Source organism: Hyposmocoma kahamanoa, unplaced genomic scaffold (genome assembly GCF_003589595.1).
Source record: "Hyposmocoma kahamanoa isolate Upper Pololo Valley unplaced genomic scaffold, ASM358959v1 138, whole genome shotgun sequence".
In the NCBI taxonomy this organism is placed as follows: Eukaryota; Metazoa; Arthropoda; class Insecta; order Lepidoptera; family Cosmopterigidae; genus Hyposmocoma; species Hyposmocoma kahamanoa.
The window spans coordinates 2242682-2261283 of NW_020653492.1; the positions used below are offsets into that span (position 1 = coordinate 2242682).

At 37.5% G+C, this 18602-nt stretch overlaps 1 protein-coding gene across 1 annotated transcript; it reads left to right on the forward strand.

The window, feature by feature from the left end:
• The first annotated feature begins 830 nt into the window (after positions 1 to 830).
• On the forward strand, positions 831 to 14208 carry LOC113240429 (ER membrane protein complex subunit 1). The gene is made up of 10 exons (XM_026477727.1): positions 831 to 841; positions 3293 to 3453; positions 5584 to 5730; positions 6869 to 7036; positions 7902 to 8006; positions 8579 to 8783; positions 9263 to 9415; positions 10104 to 10280; positions 11313 to 11546; positions 13431 to 14208. Exons 1-10 carry the CDS (start codon positions 835 to 837, stop codon positions 13589 to 13591), a joined length of 1518 nt encoding a protein of 505 aa, XP_026333512.1. The 5' UTR covers positions 831 to 834; the 3' UTR covers positions 13592 to 14208.
• The last annotated feature ends 4394 nt before the right edge of the window (positions 14209 to 18602 follow it).

Consider the following 18602-nt stretch of genomic DNA (forward strand, 5'->3'; position numbering starts at 1 on the left):
ATATAAAAAAGAAATTGGTATATGTGAAGTACCTATTGAATACAGCGGTTTTCTTGTAAAATTTCGAAGTAAGTTTGTGTTATTTTTTCTATCGTGAAAATTTTTAGGAATCGTGTTTTCACACAATATAGAGTCAGTCTTAGAATAATAACGCATAGAATGATAGTTTCATATCAAACGAACTGTCACAAATGAGGCAAAAATCAAATTCATGTAGGCTAGTTTTAGTAGTAGGTTAATTTTCGGTTTTAGTGAATATTTATATAAAAATACAAGTTGAAACGCTTTACTTCCTTGTGGTATGTGATGTTAGTATCTATTTTACGTTTGTCTGACGTATTTTTACACTCATTTACCGCACACTTCGTCATTTTTAGCTAAAATTCTTGATCTGTTCGCGGTGCAAGTTGCCCTTGAGCACTGAAGGCCCGCCCGCTCGTGTAGGCCCATTGGGCGCGCTTCAATTTGCCTCACTTAGCGTGTGCGGACTAGGTTTCTATGCGTTATTATTCTAAGGAGTCAGTATATATCCTCAATTTTACTATATTTTTTTCCGAAGTGATTGATTCAACACTTCACTGTTATGCGGGATCAACCAAAGCCATTTGAGGTTGTATAGATTCTTGAAGATAAATTAATAAACAAACGTGTATTCAATGTTATACAAAATGAATGGAATGTTTCTCTAAATAGGTAACTGATTACGAACTCAATGGCCAAGTTACATAGCATACCATGCTATAGACAACAAAGTACAGTCATTTATGGTATTGTTTATTTACGTGCTTAAAAATAATGTACTTAACGTTGTTTTGTGTTTTTCTAGCTGTCAAGATGCATAGTAAGTACGGTTTCACGTTTAAGACTATTTTAGAGTGGGTCCAAAAAATCTCTATGCGACGAGATACATTTTAACTTACGAATTTTGTTTTAACTTTCACTTCAATGGGTAAATCATTATAATTAATCGTTAAGCATAAATTTTAGTAATAATAATTGGACGTAGTTAAGGATCCAATCCACGACATTATCAAAAAATGATACGTACCAAACGGTACCTAAAGTCTAACCTCTTAAAACAGCAAAAAATCCAACATATAAATAAATATCTCTCGAGTTACATGACATTATGAGTTTTCAAAATAAAGCAAGCGTGAGAAACACTTTTAAACTTCAAACTGCCATATCTCGAAAATGAGTGGATGTGGATCCATTTTGTTTGACTACATCCAATTGTAATGCTAAAGTTTTAAAAATAAGCAAGTTTTAGTAGCAATAGAGCACATTTACTTTACTATTTCTGCTGCCAAGCAGTCAAGTGAGCATTACTGCGTTCCTCTTTTTGAAGGGTAAGTGTGGTGGTGAAATTACAGGCACATGGGACTTGTCAACTTATGTCTCAGGGTGACGGGCGCAGTGGTAGTGCCCCTCAGATCTTTGCGATTTAAAAGTCTTTTAACTTTAAGTGGCACTGCAACTGTTATGGGACAGGCGTGCCTTCCCATTTTTTCTTTTCTATCTTAGTTTGTTATTTTTATTTATACAAAGATGGAACAAACACAAGGAAAAACTCCTTCGATCCGTCTGGACACGAACCCGTGTCTTTTCTTTAACGTGGCTACTTGTGTTTGTTAATATAAATAATGTTACTAATATAGTAAAGAAATCATGATATTCAATCAAATTGAAACATGTTTACATTTCAATACAAACAGTTTGGTGTGGAAACAATTTAGAACTTTAGCAGGTCCACATTTACTCTTGACGATTACAAAGATCACAATTCTTGACACGCGGTTTTTGTTCTGCATGTAGTACGCCTGGCAAGTTCTGCAGAAAGCCTGCCCTGACACAGTTATCTTTTGTTACTTCAGTCATATGAAACTCCATATTGTGAAAATAGATAGCGCTTTAGGACATTCTATGAGTTTTTGTATGGGAGGTTCTAGCGAACGCCATCTCTTGATAACTACGAAACATAGTAATTAAGAAATCAACCATAACATGTACATTTTACGTTCAAAATAAATTCTATCGGTTATTTTTGCCCATATTCTGACGAGTGAAATGAAAAGGAAAATTTTCGTTGTATATAGTTTGAATTTTCAGACAAAATGCTATTTAAGATAATTAATTAAATTGTTTCATAATTAAACACAGTTTTGTGTCAATTTTCAAAAGTTATAATTATTAATACAAAGATCGAACACAAAGAAAAATTCCTTCGATCTGACAGGACCTAAACCTGCATCTGTGCCATATCAGGGCGACCGCTCTACCAATTGTGCTACAGATCAAGTAAACAGACGTTACGAATTTTTCTATGCGTTTTCTTACAGATGCTTGTTTTTAGAATTAACGGTTTTTTGTCGTAGCGCCATCTGTGAGAAATCTACGAAAATTTTTCTTCGCTCAACCAGGTACCGTTACAACTACCAGAGGTTGACAAAAGACGTCGCTTTCTAAATTGTAATATAGTGGAATAAATTCACAAAAAAAAATAATATCATGTTAGTAAAATATCATAATATTCATTACAATCAATATTTTCAAAACTTGTTTAGATTTACGAGTACAATAACTCTTTAGTCACTAAATTGTTATTTATTGTATTCGTAAGTCTAAACAACGTATCAAAGGTATGTACGTACAGTAACGAAAATATACACAAATACACTAAACTTATGTGTGTAGGTGTACCTTTTCGCACATCAACAGCATGGAGTATATAACTAGAAATAGAGAGGAAATGTCATTTAATTTGTTTGAAAACTATTCTGCCATATCATTACTGTGACAATTGCGCTCCGATTGGCTAGCCCGAATTTGAAACCATTGACTGTTGTCGTCAATTGTTTCAAATCAAATCGACCAGTTTAACTCGAGCTTTGCTATAATGGACGAATATTGCAAAATTACGTATTTCATATTTAATTACCGATGAAATGTGATTCCGTTTGTTTTGTAACTAGATGTTTTGCTGTTTTTCCCCACACCACCGAATGGAACAGCTCCCCATTGTTAGAGATGTTATCTTTATTACAATAAATACAGAATATTTTTGGAATATACGGAGACGAACACACAGGTCAGTTGTTGGTGCTTGTATATTTCAGTGCAAACTAGGGTTGATGTCTATAAGTGATGTATCACTGATGAGGTACCAGGAATATATGACCCTTATTTCGTCTCTATTACTGGTTATATACTCGATGACCAGCAGTGATAATAGGCACACTGACCAAATTCCGTGGGATAAGAAATGGGGCCTTAATTCATATAATTTCCCCAGGTTCGATCTGGGCGGCGTTCTCGCGTCGTCTGATGACTCAAGCGCAGCAGCTGCAAACGCTGTGGCGCGGAGAGACTACTGAAGCCGGCGGGCCATCCCCACTCGTCAGAGACTACTTCAACTTGCACAAACTTATCGTGCTTGTCACTGATTCCGGCAAGGTATCGACAATGTTTTTGTACATATTTATATCAAACAGGATATACTATTAGTCTAGTAGCAGTGGAGCACCTTGTGAAAGAGTTCCTCCAGGGTTGTACTGCCACCTTACCTATTTCTACCGCCAAGCAGTAATGTCACCATTACGGTGTTCCGATTTCGAATGGTAATGGTGCTGGTGAAATTACAGGCGCATGGGACTTGTCAACTTATGTTTCAGGGTGACGGACGCAGTGGCAGTGCCCCTCAGATTTTTGCGATTTAAAGCTTTTGAGTGGCACTGCAACTGTTATGGACAGGCGTGTAGCTTACCATCAGGCGCATGAGTTGTTCCTCCCGTCACTTTATATTATAAAAAAAAATTAAAATAAACATTTTCTTCTCACTTCGCGACAAACTTATTTTCTGCCACTGTCACCACACCACAAGTACCAAGACAAATCAAGTTTATAAAACACAAATTATACTTAAAATATGAGCTTCCTTATTGGCAAAACGGCGTGAAAAACTAAGCAAAAACGACCTCTATCTATGTCCCCCGTATACAGACGATTCCGTTTCTCAATCAATCATCATGATAATCGTATCGATCTGTTGCTGCTCCCCTGGCGTCGCACTATCGATTCGTCGTTTCGGTAAGTCTAAAACGACGGATCGTGAAGACGAATCGACCCTTAGCAGTCGACTGTGTGGGTCTTTCAAGATGAGCTCAATCCAACGAAAGCTGTTCGCGCACGAAGCACTTCAAAGCAAATAGTTGCATATTTTATCGGAAAGACTGGACATATTGCCGACCTCACTTCCGGAAGCACAAGTTACTCACGCTTCCCTCAATATATCTTGCTGAGGACATATTTTTAAGGGTTGCGGAATGAAGAATACAGTTTGGTACAAAATGAAGATTTGTAATGCGAAAATTACGTATATGAATATAAAATGTTGCAAATAGTCGACTAGTCAGTAGGGCGCAGCGCACGGAAAAGAGAGCGGAGCCTGAAGGGCCCTTCGGCGTGGACAATATGTATACATGTGAGATTTATACATTTATTCGCAATAACCAAAATTTTTTTAAACGTCGTCAAGACATTCCATTAAAATTTTTATTACGTCACAAAAATAGATTAATGCTTCCAATGTCAAGATTAACTCTATATTCCTCTAGCCCACATGTCTTGACTATAAAAATTTATAATCAACTACCTGATGCACTGAAAATTAAAAAAAAGAACTAAAACGATTATTAATAAGTAAATGCTATTGTGATATTAAAGACTTTTTGAACGAAACTCTTTAACAAAATGTTTTTACATTTACAATTTGCAACAGCTCTTACTCTCTTCCCTTCTATTTTGTTGTGCCCGAAAGGGTCCATGATGTGAGAACTTTCTTTTATATACCTTGTATACCATTGTGGAACACAAATAAAGATATTGTATTGTATATCGAAACCGTACCATTAGAACTACGTATACGGTCGATTCTGAACGGTACGCAACCATTTGTTTGCCTGTTGTCAATGAAGAAATAAGAAAGACCTATCGTCGAAGACGGATCCTGCTTCATCACGACAATGCGAGCTCTCACACATCGGATCAATCATTGAATTAATGAGCACCTAAAACGTCGGTTTGATGGGTCATCTGCCGTATAATTCTGATTTGTTACCCAATAACTTCCTTTTATCCCAGCACATCAAAAAAAAATTCGAGGTCTACCTTTTTTGAAGCCTGAAGATGATGACGCGGTTGACGCATTTAAAACGCATGTTTTGGAGGCACCTCAATTAGAGTGGAAAAAGTGTTACGAAAGTTGGTGTAAATGCATGCATAAGTATTTTGATCTTCACGGGGAATATTTTGAAAAACAAATAAGTGATTTTTGTGATAAATATTTGTTATTGTTCTCTTATCCCGAAATATAAAAGCCAACACTTGTATAATGGGGGTCTTTAGGAGATGCATTAATATAACTTATTTATTTATTTATAAAGCATTGGCTTCAGAGCCATCAGCTTAATGGTAACAATTAATCAAGAAACGCACAACGTAATTAATGTACATAAACTAAAAATTAATTCGTGTAAAAAATGTAACTCCATTAATATAACCTTTTTTTTATGTTTTATTTCCCAGATATTCGGTATAGACAACCTCACAGGGGCGATATTATGGCAGCGCTACGAGCCATCGTTGGATACTGACGGAGTAATAGTTTTCACTAGAAGGACAGCTCGACATCCTCCACTTGACGCTTATCTCACCATTGTGGGGAAAGATATGGTAAGGATCATTTGTTTTAAACTATTTTTTTTTTATTGAATTGATATTCAATTATTTTTATGTGAAATTCCTCCACTAGTTTGTTATAGCTTAGTTGGTATAGCGTCTGGCACGGTATGCTAGAAGACGTCGGTTCGAATCTGGCCGCATCGAAGGTTTTTTTTCTGAGTGTTCGATCTTTGTATTCATAATTATAACATGCACACAGCACACAGCACACATGCACATAACACACAGTGGAGTAATTTCACATAAAAGTAATAGAATATCAATGCAATAAAAATTTAAGTACACTGAATAACGACATCTCTAGCCGGGGCTGGTAGCTGTAAAGGTATCTAACTGGGTGACGAAATATCATAGATTTCTCATAGATGGCGCTACGGCTATAAAGTAATTGAAAAACCAAATACAAAGATACCACGCAAGCACATAGAAAAAATCGTGAGGTCCGCTGGTTCGTCCCGTTGCTAGTAGACGTCACTTCGAATCCGGCCGGATCCAAGGATTTTTTTCTGAGTGTTCGAACTTTGTATTAATAACTTTTTTTTGTCATAATGTATCTAGCCTAGATCTGTCCCAAGCCAAATAGCCTAAGGCCAACGTGTTGACCACTGTTATACGACTTATTTTCTGTGCAATAGAGCTCAAAATCTGTCTATTTCACAATTTAACTAAATTCATAAGGACTTATTAGGTTTTCGCGACTGTGACACATACGAAATGAAACAGTTTTTTCGGTTCTTTATCGCGTATATTTATAACACCAATGTTACGAGCAAAAAAAAAGGTCCCTGGTCACGATTACTGAAAAAATAAATATAACATATTCCTAATTGTAAAAAAAAAACAAAGAACAAGCGTATAGAAACAAATCGTTTGTTGGTTCGTTCCCTAACTCAGTTGAGAGAGCGTAAGGCACGGTATGCTGACGGCTCTGGTACGAATCCAGCCGGATCGAAAGAATTTTTCTTAGTGGTCGATCTTTGTATTAATAATATTCCTGTTGAACAAATTTTTTTTTTTTTTAATTTAATTCAATCGCTGCGTGAACGCACTGACCTGTTTGATTTCGAAATGCTATCACCTGGATATTTGGATGTCTTCTATCCTACAGGCTGTCACATGTTTGTTCTAGGACACTGGCAACGGCCTAATAATAAGTATAAACCCTATTCGAGGCACTTACGTTGGCGAAAGGATTCTGCAATTGGATAGTCAGTTGCTGCAGTGCGCGCTTTTGCATAAACCCGACAATGAGAAATTGCAGGCGCTCATATTGCTATACAAGGACGAGTCTGTACAGGTAAGACCAGTTACACAATGTAATAAACTTTAAATTAATATAACTTGAGACTATCATATAAAAGATTTAGTACGCGTGGTAAACCTAACAAACTAACCTAAAAAATAACGGGTATGCGATAGCATAACTTCAGCAGCAATTTTTTTTTAATTTGTGAGTATGTATTGAGAACTGTGATAGGTACCCCTGTGGCCGAACTTTTGTTTCTTAATCAGAGGTCGACCTTTGACTTGAATTTCTAAGTTAGAAAGAAAAAATTTTTTTTTCTCATTTTCTTATGTGTAATATAAAGTAAACTTTATTTATTACTAACATCCAGTAAGGAGACCATTTTGGATCTCAATGTTTTCAGATCCAAAATGGTCTCCAGTAAACTTTTGCTAGATTGTACATACAAAACAACCCAACGCTGATACGTATATTTAGAAATTAGATATCTGTCGACTTCCGTGGTCGAGTGGCTTGCACACCGATTTTCATGGTGTCGCCATCTCTGAGGTCCCGGGTTCGATCCCCGGCCGGGCCAATGTAACAACTTTTCTAAGTTGTCTCGGGTCTGGGTGTTTGTGGTACCGTCGTTATTTCCGATTTCCATCACCCAAGTACTTTAGTTACGTACTTTGGGATCAGAGCACCGTATGTGATATTGTCTAATTTATTTATTTATTTAGAAATGTTTAATAGCAACACCTCATGCTTAAGAAGGTGATGTTTGCATGTCGAAGAAGTTTCCCGACCCTTGAAGAACGAGTGAAGTTCCACATTGGGCCAGCGTGGCGGACTATGACCTTGACCTTCTCCTTAGAGGAGACCCGTGTCCAGTAGTGGTATAATAGTTTGATGACGTTTTACGTTTTTGTTGTAGGTATTACCAGGTTCCGCAGCGCCACTTGTAGAAAATATGTACATGTACGTAGCTGAGAGGAGTACAGCGAAAGTACAGGGGTACGCACTCAGATACGACGGCAAAGTAAGTGCAATTTTAAACCTGATGTATTAGTAACATTTTTGCTAACTTAGCAATCTGCTTATTGCACGCGTAAACAGAGCTGGGCAGTTGGTCACAACCATTTCACCCGGGTTTTCCCCAAAGCACCGGGTTTTAATCCATTTCTTCCCAAAATCGTGGGCAGAAACAGTGAGTACGGAATTTGGTATAATTCCATACTTATTACAAATTTCGATTAAAAAAGATAACTCACAATTGCACACCTGTGGATTCTCACCACTAATTTGTACGAAAATCGGTTCAAGATCGTATGATCTAACGATTTTTTGTGTCGGTTTATTTCAATGCGATTTTCAAGCAAACCAATTCATTAGAAAGGCAAATCGAATCGGCTAGATCAAAAAGCTATAGCATATTTTAGTTATTGTCTGTTCCAATACATTTTCAACAAAAAGTAAACAAACCTGTTTGGTTAAAATTCTAAAGCAATCACTCAATAAATCGAATAACTAACACTTTCACGTATATTTCGAAGTTTTCGACTTGATATTCCATCATTGTGTAATCGTTATGTAAATTCATTGCATTCACAGGCAGTAATAGCAGAAAAGACGTGGTCGCTAAACCTCGGCGGCGATGACAACTCTGGCCACAGAATAGTAACGGTGGTGGGTAAGCCAGCCAACGAACGAGTTTATTCGCCCGGGCGGGTCCTGGGCGACCGCAGCGTGCTGTACAAATACATCAACCCTAACGTTGTGCTGTTCATCACTGAGGGACCCGACGCGTTGCACAAAGGTAACACTCGCTACTCTTTATCCGTACGAAGAATATAATATATAATTGTCTCAGGTTCTCGTGTCTCATGTGTCAGGGTGACGGGCACAGTGGCAGTGCCCCACAGGTCTTTGCGATTTAAAGCTCTAAGTGGCACTGCAACTGTTATGGACAGGCGTGTAGCTTATCGTCAGGCTCACGACTTGTTCGTTCCGTCACTTGTTGTTGTATAATATAACAAATTATTACTGAAAGAAGAAAATTATATTTACATATTTCTGAATGTGTCATTACTGCATCTAGTACGCTCTGCCGTGTCGTATAATCTGTGTTTGCTTATATTTTGTCTGCCTACAATATTTTTATTGACAACTAATTGTTAGTGCGCTTCTATATTTTTAGTTTGAATTATTTAAGTTTGTCGGTACGGGCACAGGAGTAATGAGAAATAACCCTAAGAATGAATGTATTGTAACAAAGCCATCGTTAACCTGGCCCAGACGTGGTGGTGGCGACGTGCGTGGACGCGGTGTCGGGCGGCGTGGTGGCGGCGCAGGCGCACCGGCGCGCGCGCGCGCTGCCGCTGGCCGTGCACAGCGAGAACTTCCTCGCCTACCTCTACTACAACGACAAGCACCGCCGGACGGAGATCGGTCAGTCATGCTCTTAACATTGGGTTAGCGGACTATAAATTAAAAACATTTAAAAAAATAAATATCAAATTTTAATCAATTATTTATCGGCCATATTGATTTACAATCTCTTGCCATCTTTCGGGTAATTTTAGAATAGTAAAAATTATTGTTTTAAAAAATACAGTTCTAAATGTGTTTAGATGGTCTCTTCTTATAAAAGTCGTGTCCTTTCGAAGAATTGTAAAGACCGAAGTGAAAATCGGAAGGGATTATGCCGGGCGAATACGATGGATAAGGCAACACATTCCAACCTAGCTGCAATAGTTTTTGACGGCTTTGAAAATATGCGTGTGGTTTGACACCTTTACGATTCAAAAATTCTGAACAATTTTCATTAATTATAATGTTAAAACTTTCCCGCCTATTTGTAACGTGCGCTAAAATATTATTATTTAAAAAATGATCACAGACAATGTAACTTTTTAAAAGAAAAAACATCTTTTTTTTGACCAACCCATTAGACTATTCCACTTTTTGACCAACCTATTACAATGCACTTCAAATGTACCCTACCTCTTAAATCTTGTATCTAAAATTCTTGTCGTAAACAATACAATTTACCAACAATTTCTAGGATGAACACACATAAAGCGCTTTTTGTGGTTATCACCTTTGAATAACTGCAACGTGTGTTTGTATTACTCAGCCACGATGGAGCTGTACGAGGGCAAGCACCGCTGGTCCCCCGCGGGGGCCCCGTTTAGTTCGCTGGCCACGGAGCGCGCCCCCAGCGTGGAACGCCTGGCCTACATCGTGCCCGCGCAGCCCACGGCCGCAGCCGCCACCACCACAGAGCGGGCGCTCACCGACAAGCACGTGCTGCGTACGTACTTGACTTTCCCACTCTCCATTTTATTTTTTTCACGCACACACTTATTGTAGCTCCGCACTAGGGAAACCTTGGGCCATGGAGGAACACACACTGTAGCAGTAAAGCTCCTTGTGAAAGAGTTCGTCCTGGGAAGTACTGCCACCTGCGTTCCGGTTTTGAGGGGTTAAGGGTGCTGGTGAAATTACAGGCATGTGGGACTTGTCAACTTATGTCTCAAAGTACGCAAGGGCGCAAAGCCCCTCAGATCTTTGCGATTTAAAGTTCTGAGTGGCACTGCAACTGTTATGAACAGGCGTGTCGCTTACCACCAGGCCCACGACTTGTTCGTCCCGTCACTTTAGTATCATACAAAAAATATAGACAACCACAAATCACACCTAAAGTCACGATGACAGACGACCTAAAAGACCGATTGCCACCAACTTACCTATGATATGGCAAAAAACAAGCTAACATAACCACATTAAAACGCCAAATTAACTATTAGTTATGATTAGTCGCGCAGACAGCAAAATCACATATCGTAAATGTAAAGATAACAATTTTAAAGCGCCACTTTAGGGCGAAAATTAGTCGTTTATTTCTGTCTCGGTTTTATAGCGGTCTCAGATACAAATTCTCCCACTAAGTTACCATCGCTCTTTTAAAAATAATTCACTACCAGTAACTATAAATTTGTATCTAATATTAAAAAGACTGACAAGATGTCTTATTATGTAGCTAGCTCGTAGAAAACTTTCTAATTTCATTTGCCATTAGCAGAGATTATTCGATACTGTTTTTTATTGTATTATAATTGTACAACTCGTGAAAAAGACCTTTTGTATCGACAAAATGGAAATGCTCCCAAGCACAAAATTTTATGTAAAAGAATTTGAACCTTTTGTGCTAGATCCTGTCCGCCATTTTGATATAAGTTAAAATGGCGGTCCTGTCCGCCACTTTGTTACATGTTAAAATGACGGAAAAATGCCATACTATGGAGACTCGTCTCCATATTTAAAAAAAAATTATTTTTTGCAGTGGGTCTGTCAACGGGCGCGATAATAGAAATGCCATGGGTATATCTAGAACCTAGAAGACCAGTAACTCCCACGCCAGACCAGCGAGAAGAAGGACTGATTCCCTACGCGCCTGAACTGCCTCTGCCTTCCGAAGCTGTCATCAACTACAATAGGACGTTATTGAAAATAAAGGCCATCCACACAGCGCCTTCAGGACTCGAGTCTACTTGTTTAGTACTTGCTACTGGATTAGGTAAGTAATCTAAATGAGATATATATATATACTATCCACAACTGTGCTGCCATCAGCAAACGCATAGGTACCTGGAATCAACATATCACTGATATGCCGCAGAAAGAACGTTGCAGACAGTACGGAATGGATTAGGTAATACAAAATTTATGCAACCAAAAAATTTCTTAGTATGTTAACTAAAAATACTACATATTGAATATTAATAACGTAAATAAAAATGTATACGAATAAAAAAAATAGCGTATACATAGCGTAGGCATTTGAAATTTCATACGCAGAGGCATTTTTTCCCCTAAATCTTGAACTTCACATTATATTAGTTAAATAGTGACAGCCATATTTTTTTATATCACAGCAACACATAAATTATTGGAATTAGTGGAGGCGATTCTGCAGTCTTGAACACCGCCGTAAAGTTGCCTGCTTATCGGTATTTTACAGAATATATCGCGGAGAGTGTACGATGGAATTACACAATTTAATTCCGCCTTCCCCTTTCCATCACCGGGGGACCAGACATAGGCTTGGGTTCCACCCCTATGTTGTGGATACTCCAAAGGTTCGCACGAAGATTTATGTTTCCACATTTATACGGCGAACTGCTATGGAGTGGAATTCCCTGCCTGCAGACTTGTTCCCTGAACGTTATAACTTGGGCATTTTCAAGGCAAGAGTGAATAGGCATTATTTAGGTGTGTGTGCTCCATCGTCGACCTCATCGTCACTTTCCATTAGGTGACATGGAGGTCAAATGCGCACTAATAATTTATAAAAAAAAACGTTGATTTATACGTTTTCCACACATTATTTAATTTTAAAATTAGGACATACACATATTTTATTACTTATATTATTTTATTACATAGGAATAAACATATTTTATTTTACTTGACGTTTCGGACGTGTTGCAACGTATGGACGGTCTCGAAGGGACTGGACGACACCATAAACGCTGCAACATGTCTGAAATATCTAGGCAAATAAATTACGTCTATACAGGATAAAGTTCCGATTTTAAAATCAAATAACACATAAACATTAATACAAAGATTGAAAATTTAGAAAAAATTCAACGATCTTCAACTCTTACATACAAAGATTCGTAAGGTCCGCTAGATCGTTCCGTGGTTTAGTTGGCATAGTGTCTGGCACGGTTTGCGGGAAGACGTTGGTTCGAATCCACCCGGATCGAAGGAATTTTTTCTAAGTTTCGATCTTTGTATTAATAATTGCTAGTAGAGTAATTTCATAAAATAATTGAATATCGTGGTGGTCAAACGTCGTGACATTCAATATTTGAAAATACATAAATAATTTGAAGTCATTGAATCGACACCATATCAACGCTTATAAACAACCATCGAGTATATAAGCAGAAATGAGACGAAATAAGGGCCATGCATTCGTGGTAACTCATCAGTGATACATCACTTATAAATATCAACTCTCGTTTGCACTGAAATAGTACAACGCCAACAACTGACCTGTGTGTATGTCTCCGTATATTCCAAAAAATATATATTTATTGTAATAATGATAATATCTCTAACAATGACAGGCTGTTCCATTCGGTGGTGTGGGGAAAATCAGCAAAACATCTAATTACAAAGCAAACGTTATCAAATTTCATCGGTAATTAAATATGAAATATGGATTTTTTTCAATTTTCGTCCATTATAGCAAAGCTCAAGTTACCTGGTCGATTTGAAGTGAAACAGTTGACGACAACAGTCAATTGTTTCGAATTCAGACTGGCCAATCGGAGCGCAGTTGTCACAGTAATGATATGGCAGAATCGTTTTCAAATAAATTAAATGACATTTCGTCTCTATTTCTGTTTATATACTCGATGTAAACAACTAAAACTCTCTTTTGTTTTAGATCTTTTCTACACGCGAGTAGCGCCATCGAAAACCTTCGATCTCTTAAAAGACGACTTCGACTACTCCCTCATATCAATAGTGCTGACGGCGTTAATAGTGGCCACGTACAGCACCAAGTACTTCGCGTCCAGGAAAATGCTCAAACTCGCGTGGAAGTGATGCCTGATCTGTATATATTAGGACTGTACTCGGGTAAGTACCTTTATAAGGGATGTTGCAAAGCGAGAAGAAAAAATATATCAGGCAAACGCTGACAATGACAACGTTCATGTAAAAAAAATCGCCACCATTGTAAATGTGCCTGATAACCATACTGGAAAGGAAATGCATAAGTATTTTTGTTTTTTAAGTAAATGGACTTGCTTTTGATCGCTACTCAATCCGAGATAGGGTCTACGATGGTACGAGGTCGCCCAAAAGATACTCGGGTTATATGTGCTCGAAAACAGTCGCAGGCAGAGAATTCCGTTCCTGGGCAGCGAATAATGGATGAAAAAGCACGTAATATGCCTCCATGGGAAAGGAATGTGGTAGTAGGGAGTGTAGAACGATATATAGCGCGGAATTTCTGCGCAAGAATAACAGTATCTCGCGTTTTATGTCGTTCGCACCCTGCCGTGCTAGCCTTTCTGGTCTATCAGGAATACATTCCAAATGATAAAAACCGATTTCATAATATTTATATAGTAGCAATAGAGCTCCATGTGAAAGAGTTCGTCCAGGGTAGTACTGCCACCTATTTCTGCCACCAAGCAGTAATGTCAGCATTATTGTGTTCCAGTTTTGAAGGGTAAGTAAGGGTGCTGATGAAATTACAGGCACATGGGACTTGTCAACTTTTGTCTCAGGGTGACAGACGCAGTGGCAGTGCCCTTCAGATCTTTGCGATTTAAAGCTCTGAGTGGCACTGCAACTGTTATGGACAGGCGTGCAGCTTAACATCAGGTGCACGAATTGTTCGTCCCGTCACTTGATTTTATAAAAAAAAAATTAAAATAAACATTTTCTTCTCACTTCGCGACAAACTTATTTTCTGCCACTGTCACCATCTCGCTAAGGAGCTAAGAACTAAGTCTAGAAGATATCTATGTAAAAGAACCCGGTTATAATTATATAAGACACTTGTAAAATAGTCCCCATTTTATAACACGGGATTAAGGATAGCTCGAGGTTTTAGGAATAAGGAACATTTGTAGTATTTATGTAGATATATATATATATGGTGATGGATCTATATGGTTACTGTATGTACAAGGGCGTCTGAATTGGGATTGAGTGTCTGTGCCCGTGTGTCACCGTAGAGTGGTTTTCACAAATTAAAGAAACGTCCAGTTAACATTAACACGCGTTTACTTCCGCGCCGGGCAATAAATGCGGGTCCTGTCTTGTTGGTAGTTGCTTTGATTTGTTAACATAACCAGAAACGTGAACCACAGTCACAAATAGCTAGAATTTCGGGTCTGATAAATTACTGCCATAGTGTACAGTCCTAATTCCAAAACTAACGAAATGGACTTAGAAAAATTAATGGAATAATATATATGAAATAGTATCGTGCGTTAGTGAGTGTTATTATAATTGTAATTTCGTCTCGAGTAACTGATAAAATCCGCCGCTCAACGACAGAAGAACAGTAGTATAAAAGCGGCAAAATATTCAGTGACTAAAGACAACTTATGTAAATAAAACTTAAACTCATAAGAGCAAAGTTCACAATTGCAAAATATTTTCTCTGCTAAAGCTATGCATCAGTGCGGCTAGCACGTAAGACGCTACTTGCGCGAAAGTGAAATAAAGCGCGACACACTATTATTATCGCATAGAGAATGCAATATCTCGCGCCTTATGTCGCTCTCGCGCAAGTCGCGTACTGTCATGCTAGCCCTACAGGTTAGTTACAATATTGCTACTACCTTAGAATAATAACGCATAGAATGATAGTTTCATATCAAACGAACTGTCACAAGTGAGGCAAAAATCTAATTCATGTAGGCTAGTTTTAGTAGTAGGTTAATTTTCGGTTTTAGTGAATATTTATATAAAAATACAAGTTGAAACGCGTTACTTCCTTGTGGAATGTGATGTTAGTATCTATTTTATGTTTGTCTGACGTATTTTTACACTCATTTACAGCACATTTCGTCATTTTTAGCTAAAATTCTTGATCTGTTCGCGGTGCAAGTTGACCTTGAGCACTGAAGGCCCGCCCGCTCGTGTAGGCCCTTTAGCCGCGCTTCAATTTGCTTCAGTTAGCGTGTGCGGACTAGGTTTCTATGCGTTATTATTCTAAGGCTACTACTTATAATTTCCAAAAGAACTACTAAATCAGTAAGTCGCAGTCCTAAAACTTTGCCATTATGATTTAAATAGTAACTATAAATACACATATAAGTAAGGAAATGGGAAACGATTATGATCAATTAAATGATCAAATTCATTAAAAAAATCTTAGTAAGGACTGAGTGCATATATTTAATGATTTGTAATTCATACCTTACCGAGATCTTGTATCCAGCATGTGAGGAATGTGGTCTTTTACTCGGTAGAATATGGTCTATGAATGAAAACCCTTAACACCTTTATTTGGTCACTTATACTCCGGATTGTTTAGAATAACAAATTACTGTAAACAAACAAACAGTGACGGTTAACTTTCAGATTTACCATCACTGCTTCTGGACCATAAAGTTCATTACACTATGCATTACGCTACGCATGCAATATCGTTACAAAATTCGCTTTCATTCCGTTCCGCCGCAATACAAATTGTGCCTTACGGTTTTTATTAAATTGCTTTGCTTAACAACATGACTGAATAAAAGACCAAAAATGTTCTTCTGTCTAATGCTAAAAAAACAAAGTTAGCCATTTTATTGTACAAAGTTTTGATGGGAAGGGCTTGAGCCGGTTAGAAAATATCTTCACATCCGTGCAATAAAGCTTTTCTGACAAGTACGGTGGCTTCCTAATTCTACTCATTTATACGTGCAATCTTTACCATGGAGAATAATTTCAAATCACGAGTAAATCTACCCAGCTATGATAATCTAAAATAACCTTATTTGTAACCCGGTTTAAGGGTGGGGTCCCAGCAAACGCTGTTCGTATGGATGAGTAGAATCACCTCCAAAAATATGCCAAATAGTTCATTTCAAACTGAACCTTAGTTATTCATTTTAAATGTGTATTTACGAAAAGTGATAAAATATCATGCTTTATGCCATCGCTGGTATCTGGAGTATAACGACACAAGGCTACACGTCCTCATTGAATGTTGGATACGTCATTGTAATAAAATTTAGCTAGTGCAATTTAGGCATAACTATTTATTAAGAGTGGTTTGTGTATTATATCGAATTTTTAATAAATTAAAAGCCATTCCAAATGCGTCACCTTTTATTATGCTAAAACGCATTCAAAAATTTGCTATTTTTTATTATTTCTTTCGTCGACAAATTGGTTTAAAGTAATGTAGTGTTTGGTTGTTAAATTTTAAATGTGGGAAACAGTCCATATAAAGTTCCACTACTGGAGTAACAGGTTATTCATTATATCGGTTAATACTTATACTCTCCGTTAAGGCGCAACAAGATTTTAGCTGCCAAAAACGCTGTCGTAGTTGCCACCAAGTAGAGGCTAAACAAATAAAGCGAAAAATAATTACATCAGTTGCTTTGATATACTGTCTGTCGGGCCAGTGGTGACATTTACGTCACAGTCTCTATTTATATATAAAACCGACCTCAAAAGTTTGTGGAATTACATCTATTTACCAAGTTTTGTTGAAATCGGTTAACGGAAATTTAGTGAAATCCAATCAACGAGATTTATGTCCTAATTAGCCACTCCTACAGATGAAATATTTTCTTCAAATTTGAATGGGACCACTATTGAGGTACAAAAAAAATAATCATCGAAATCGGTTCACGAATGTCAGTCTAAAAAATAATAATACAGTCCAATAGATAACATTTTCCTTTTTTGAAATCGGTTATAAAATAAAAACTGTTTTTTTGCAAGACTATGACATTGGAATAAACGTTATTGTTAGTTATAAATATTTAATATTCTGCCCGTGGGAAATATCCTACTTGTTAAAGTTAATTACATATAAATTGGGTTCATTGTATACTATATACTACGATTTTGTATTAAAATTTAAAATATCATCGAGCCATGTACTGTGGCAATTTCTTTTTTAATTTTCTGTCATGGATTTCTACACGAATAATAACAAATATGTCAACTTCAAGGGATAGTTTTTGAGTGCCACCTGCTATTAGGCTTTTACCAGTCGGCCCTTAGAGGAAGGAAAACAGTCGGCCCCATTCCTATACCAATTACATTTACATTTAAAATATACAACAAGTTGTAGAAAACTAAGTTAATGTTGCTCACTGTTCTCTACTTTGTCAAAGCAAATCTAGAGACAGCAAGTTGCTTTTGGGAGCATTTAAGTTCATGGAGTTTGTACAATTGGGCGATAGATTATTAAGGTGACAACTATGTATTTATAAGCATGTTATTTTTTAGTTTACGCGGAAAGTTGCATTTTTTATTTAGATAACATTTTATTCCTTTGTCGAATAGTTAATTACTTCCAGAACGTTATCAAACAACAGTTAGAAGCAATTAAAAGTTTCACATTGCGGGTTGCATGCAAATATAACAGCACTTCAGTAATTTTTAGATCACTAATTGTGACTGCACCAGTGGCGCTGAAACTGCGTTTCTAAATATTGTATGAAAGTTAAGCCAGGTTTGCACTATACGAGTACGCTCGAACCGAGTCCACACTCGTAACGTCTAAACACGTGGCCAGAGCGCACTCGAACGTCAGCGAATCCGATCAGAGTGGACTCGGACGCGGTTTTATTCTTACGAGTATACTCGGATCATTTTATGAAAACAAAATGGCGCCACCTAAGAAAATAAAACCTAATGGTTTTAAACGTGTTGTCTCTTCCACTTTACGAATAAATTTATTTTAAAGCCCTTAATTAGTCACGTCTTAAAATCCATTTTCTGGTCTAAATGTTTCACTTGCTTTTCCCTGTCATGAGTTTGTACTTTGGCCTTGTATAGCTTTCAACTCGTATGCCTCGAAGCAGCATATCAGTCTTCGTCATTTTGATTGTTCAAAGAAACAAATGCTACTCGGATGCTGATG

Coding starts and splice junctions, on each gene's coding strand:
- LOC113240429 (XM_026477727.1), top strand. Junction 8,784..9,262: donor ACCCGACGCGTTGCACAAAG/GTAACACTCGCT, acceptor AACCTGGCCCAG/ACGTGGTGGTGGCGACGTGC. Junction 11,547..13,430: donor AGTACTTGCTACTGGATTAG/GTAAGTAATCTA, acceptor CTTTTGTTTTAG/ATCTTTTCTACACGCGAGTA.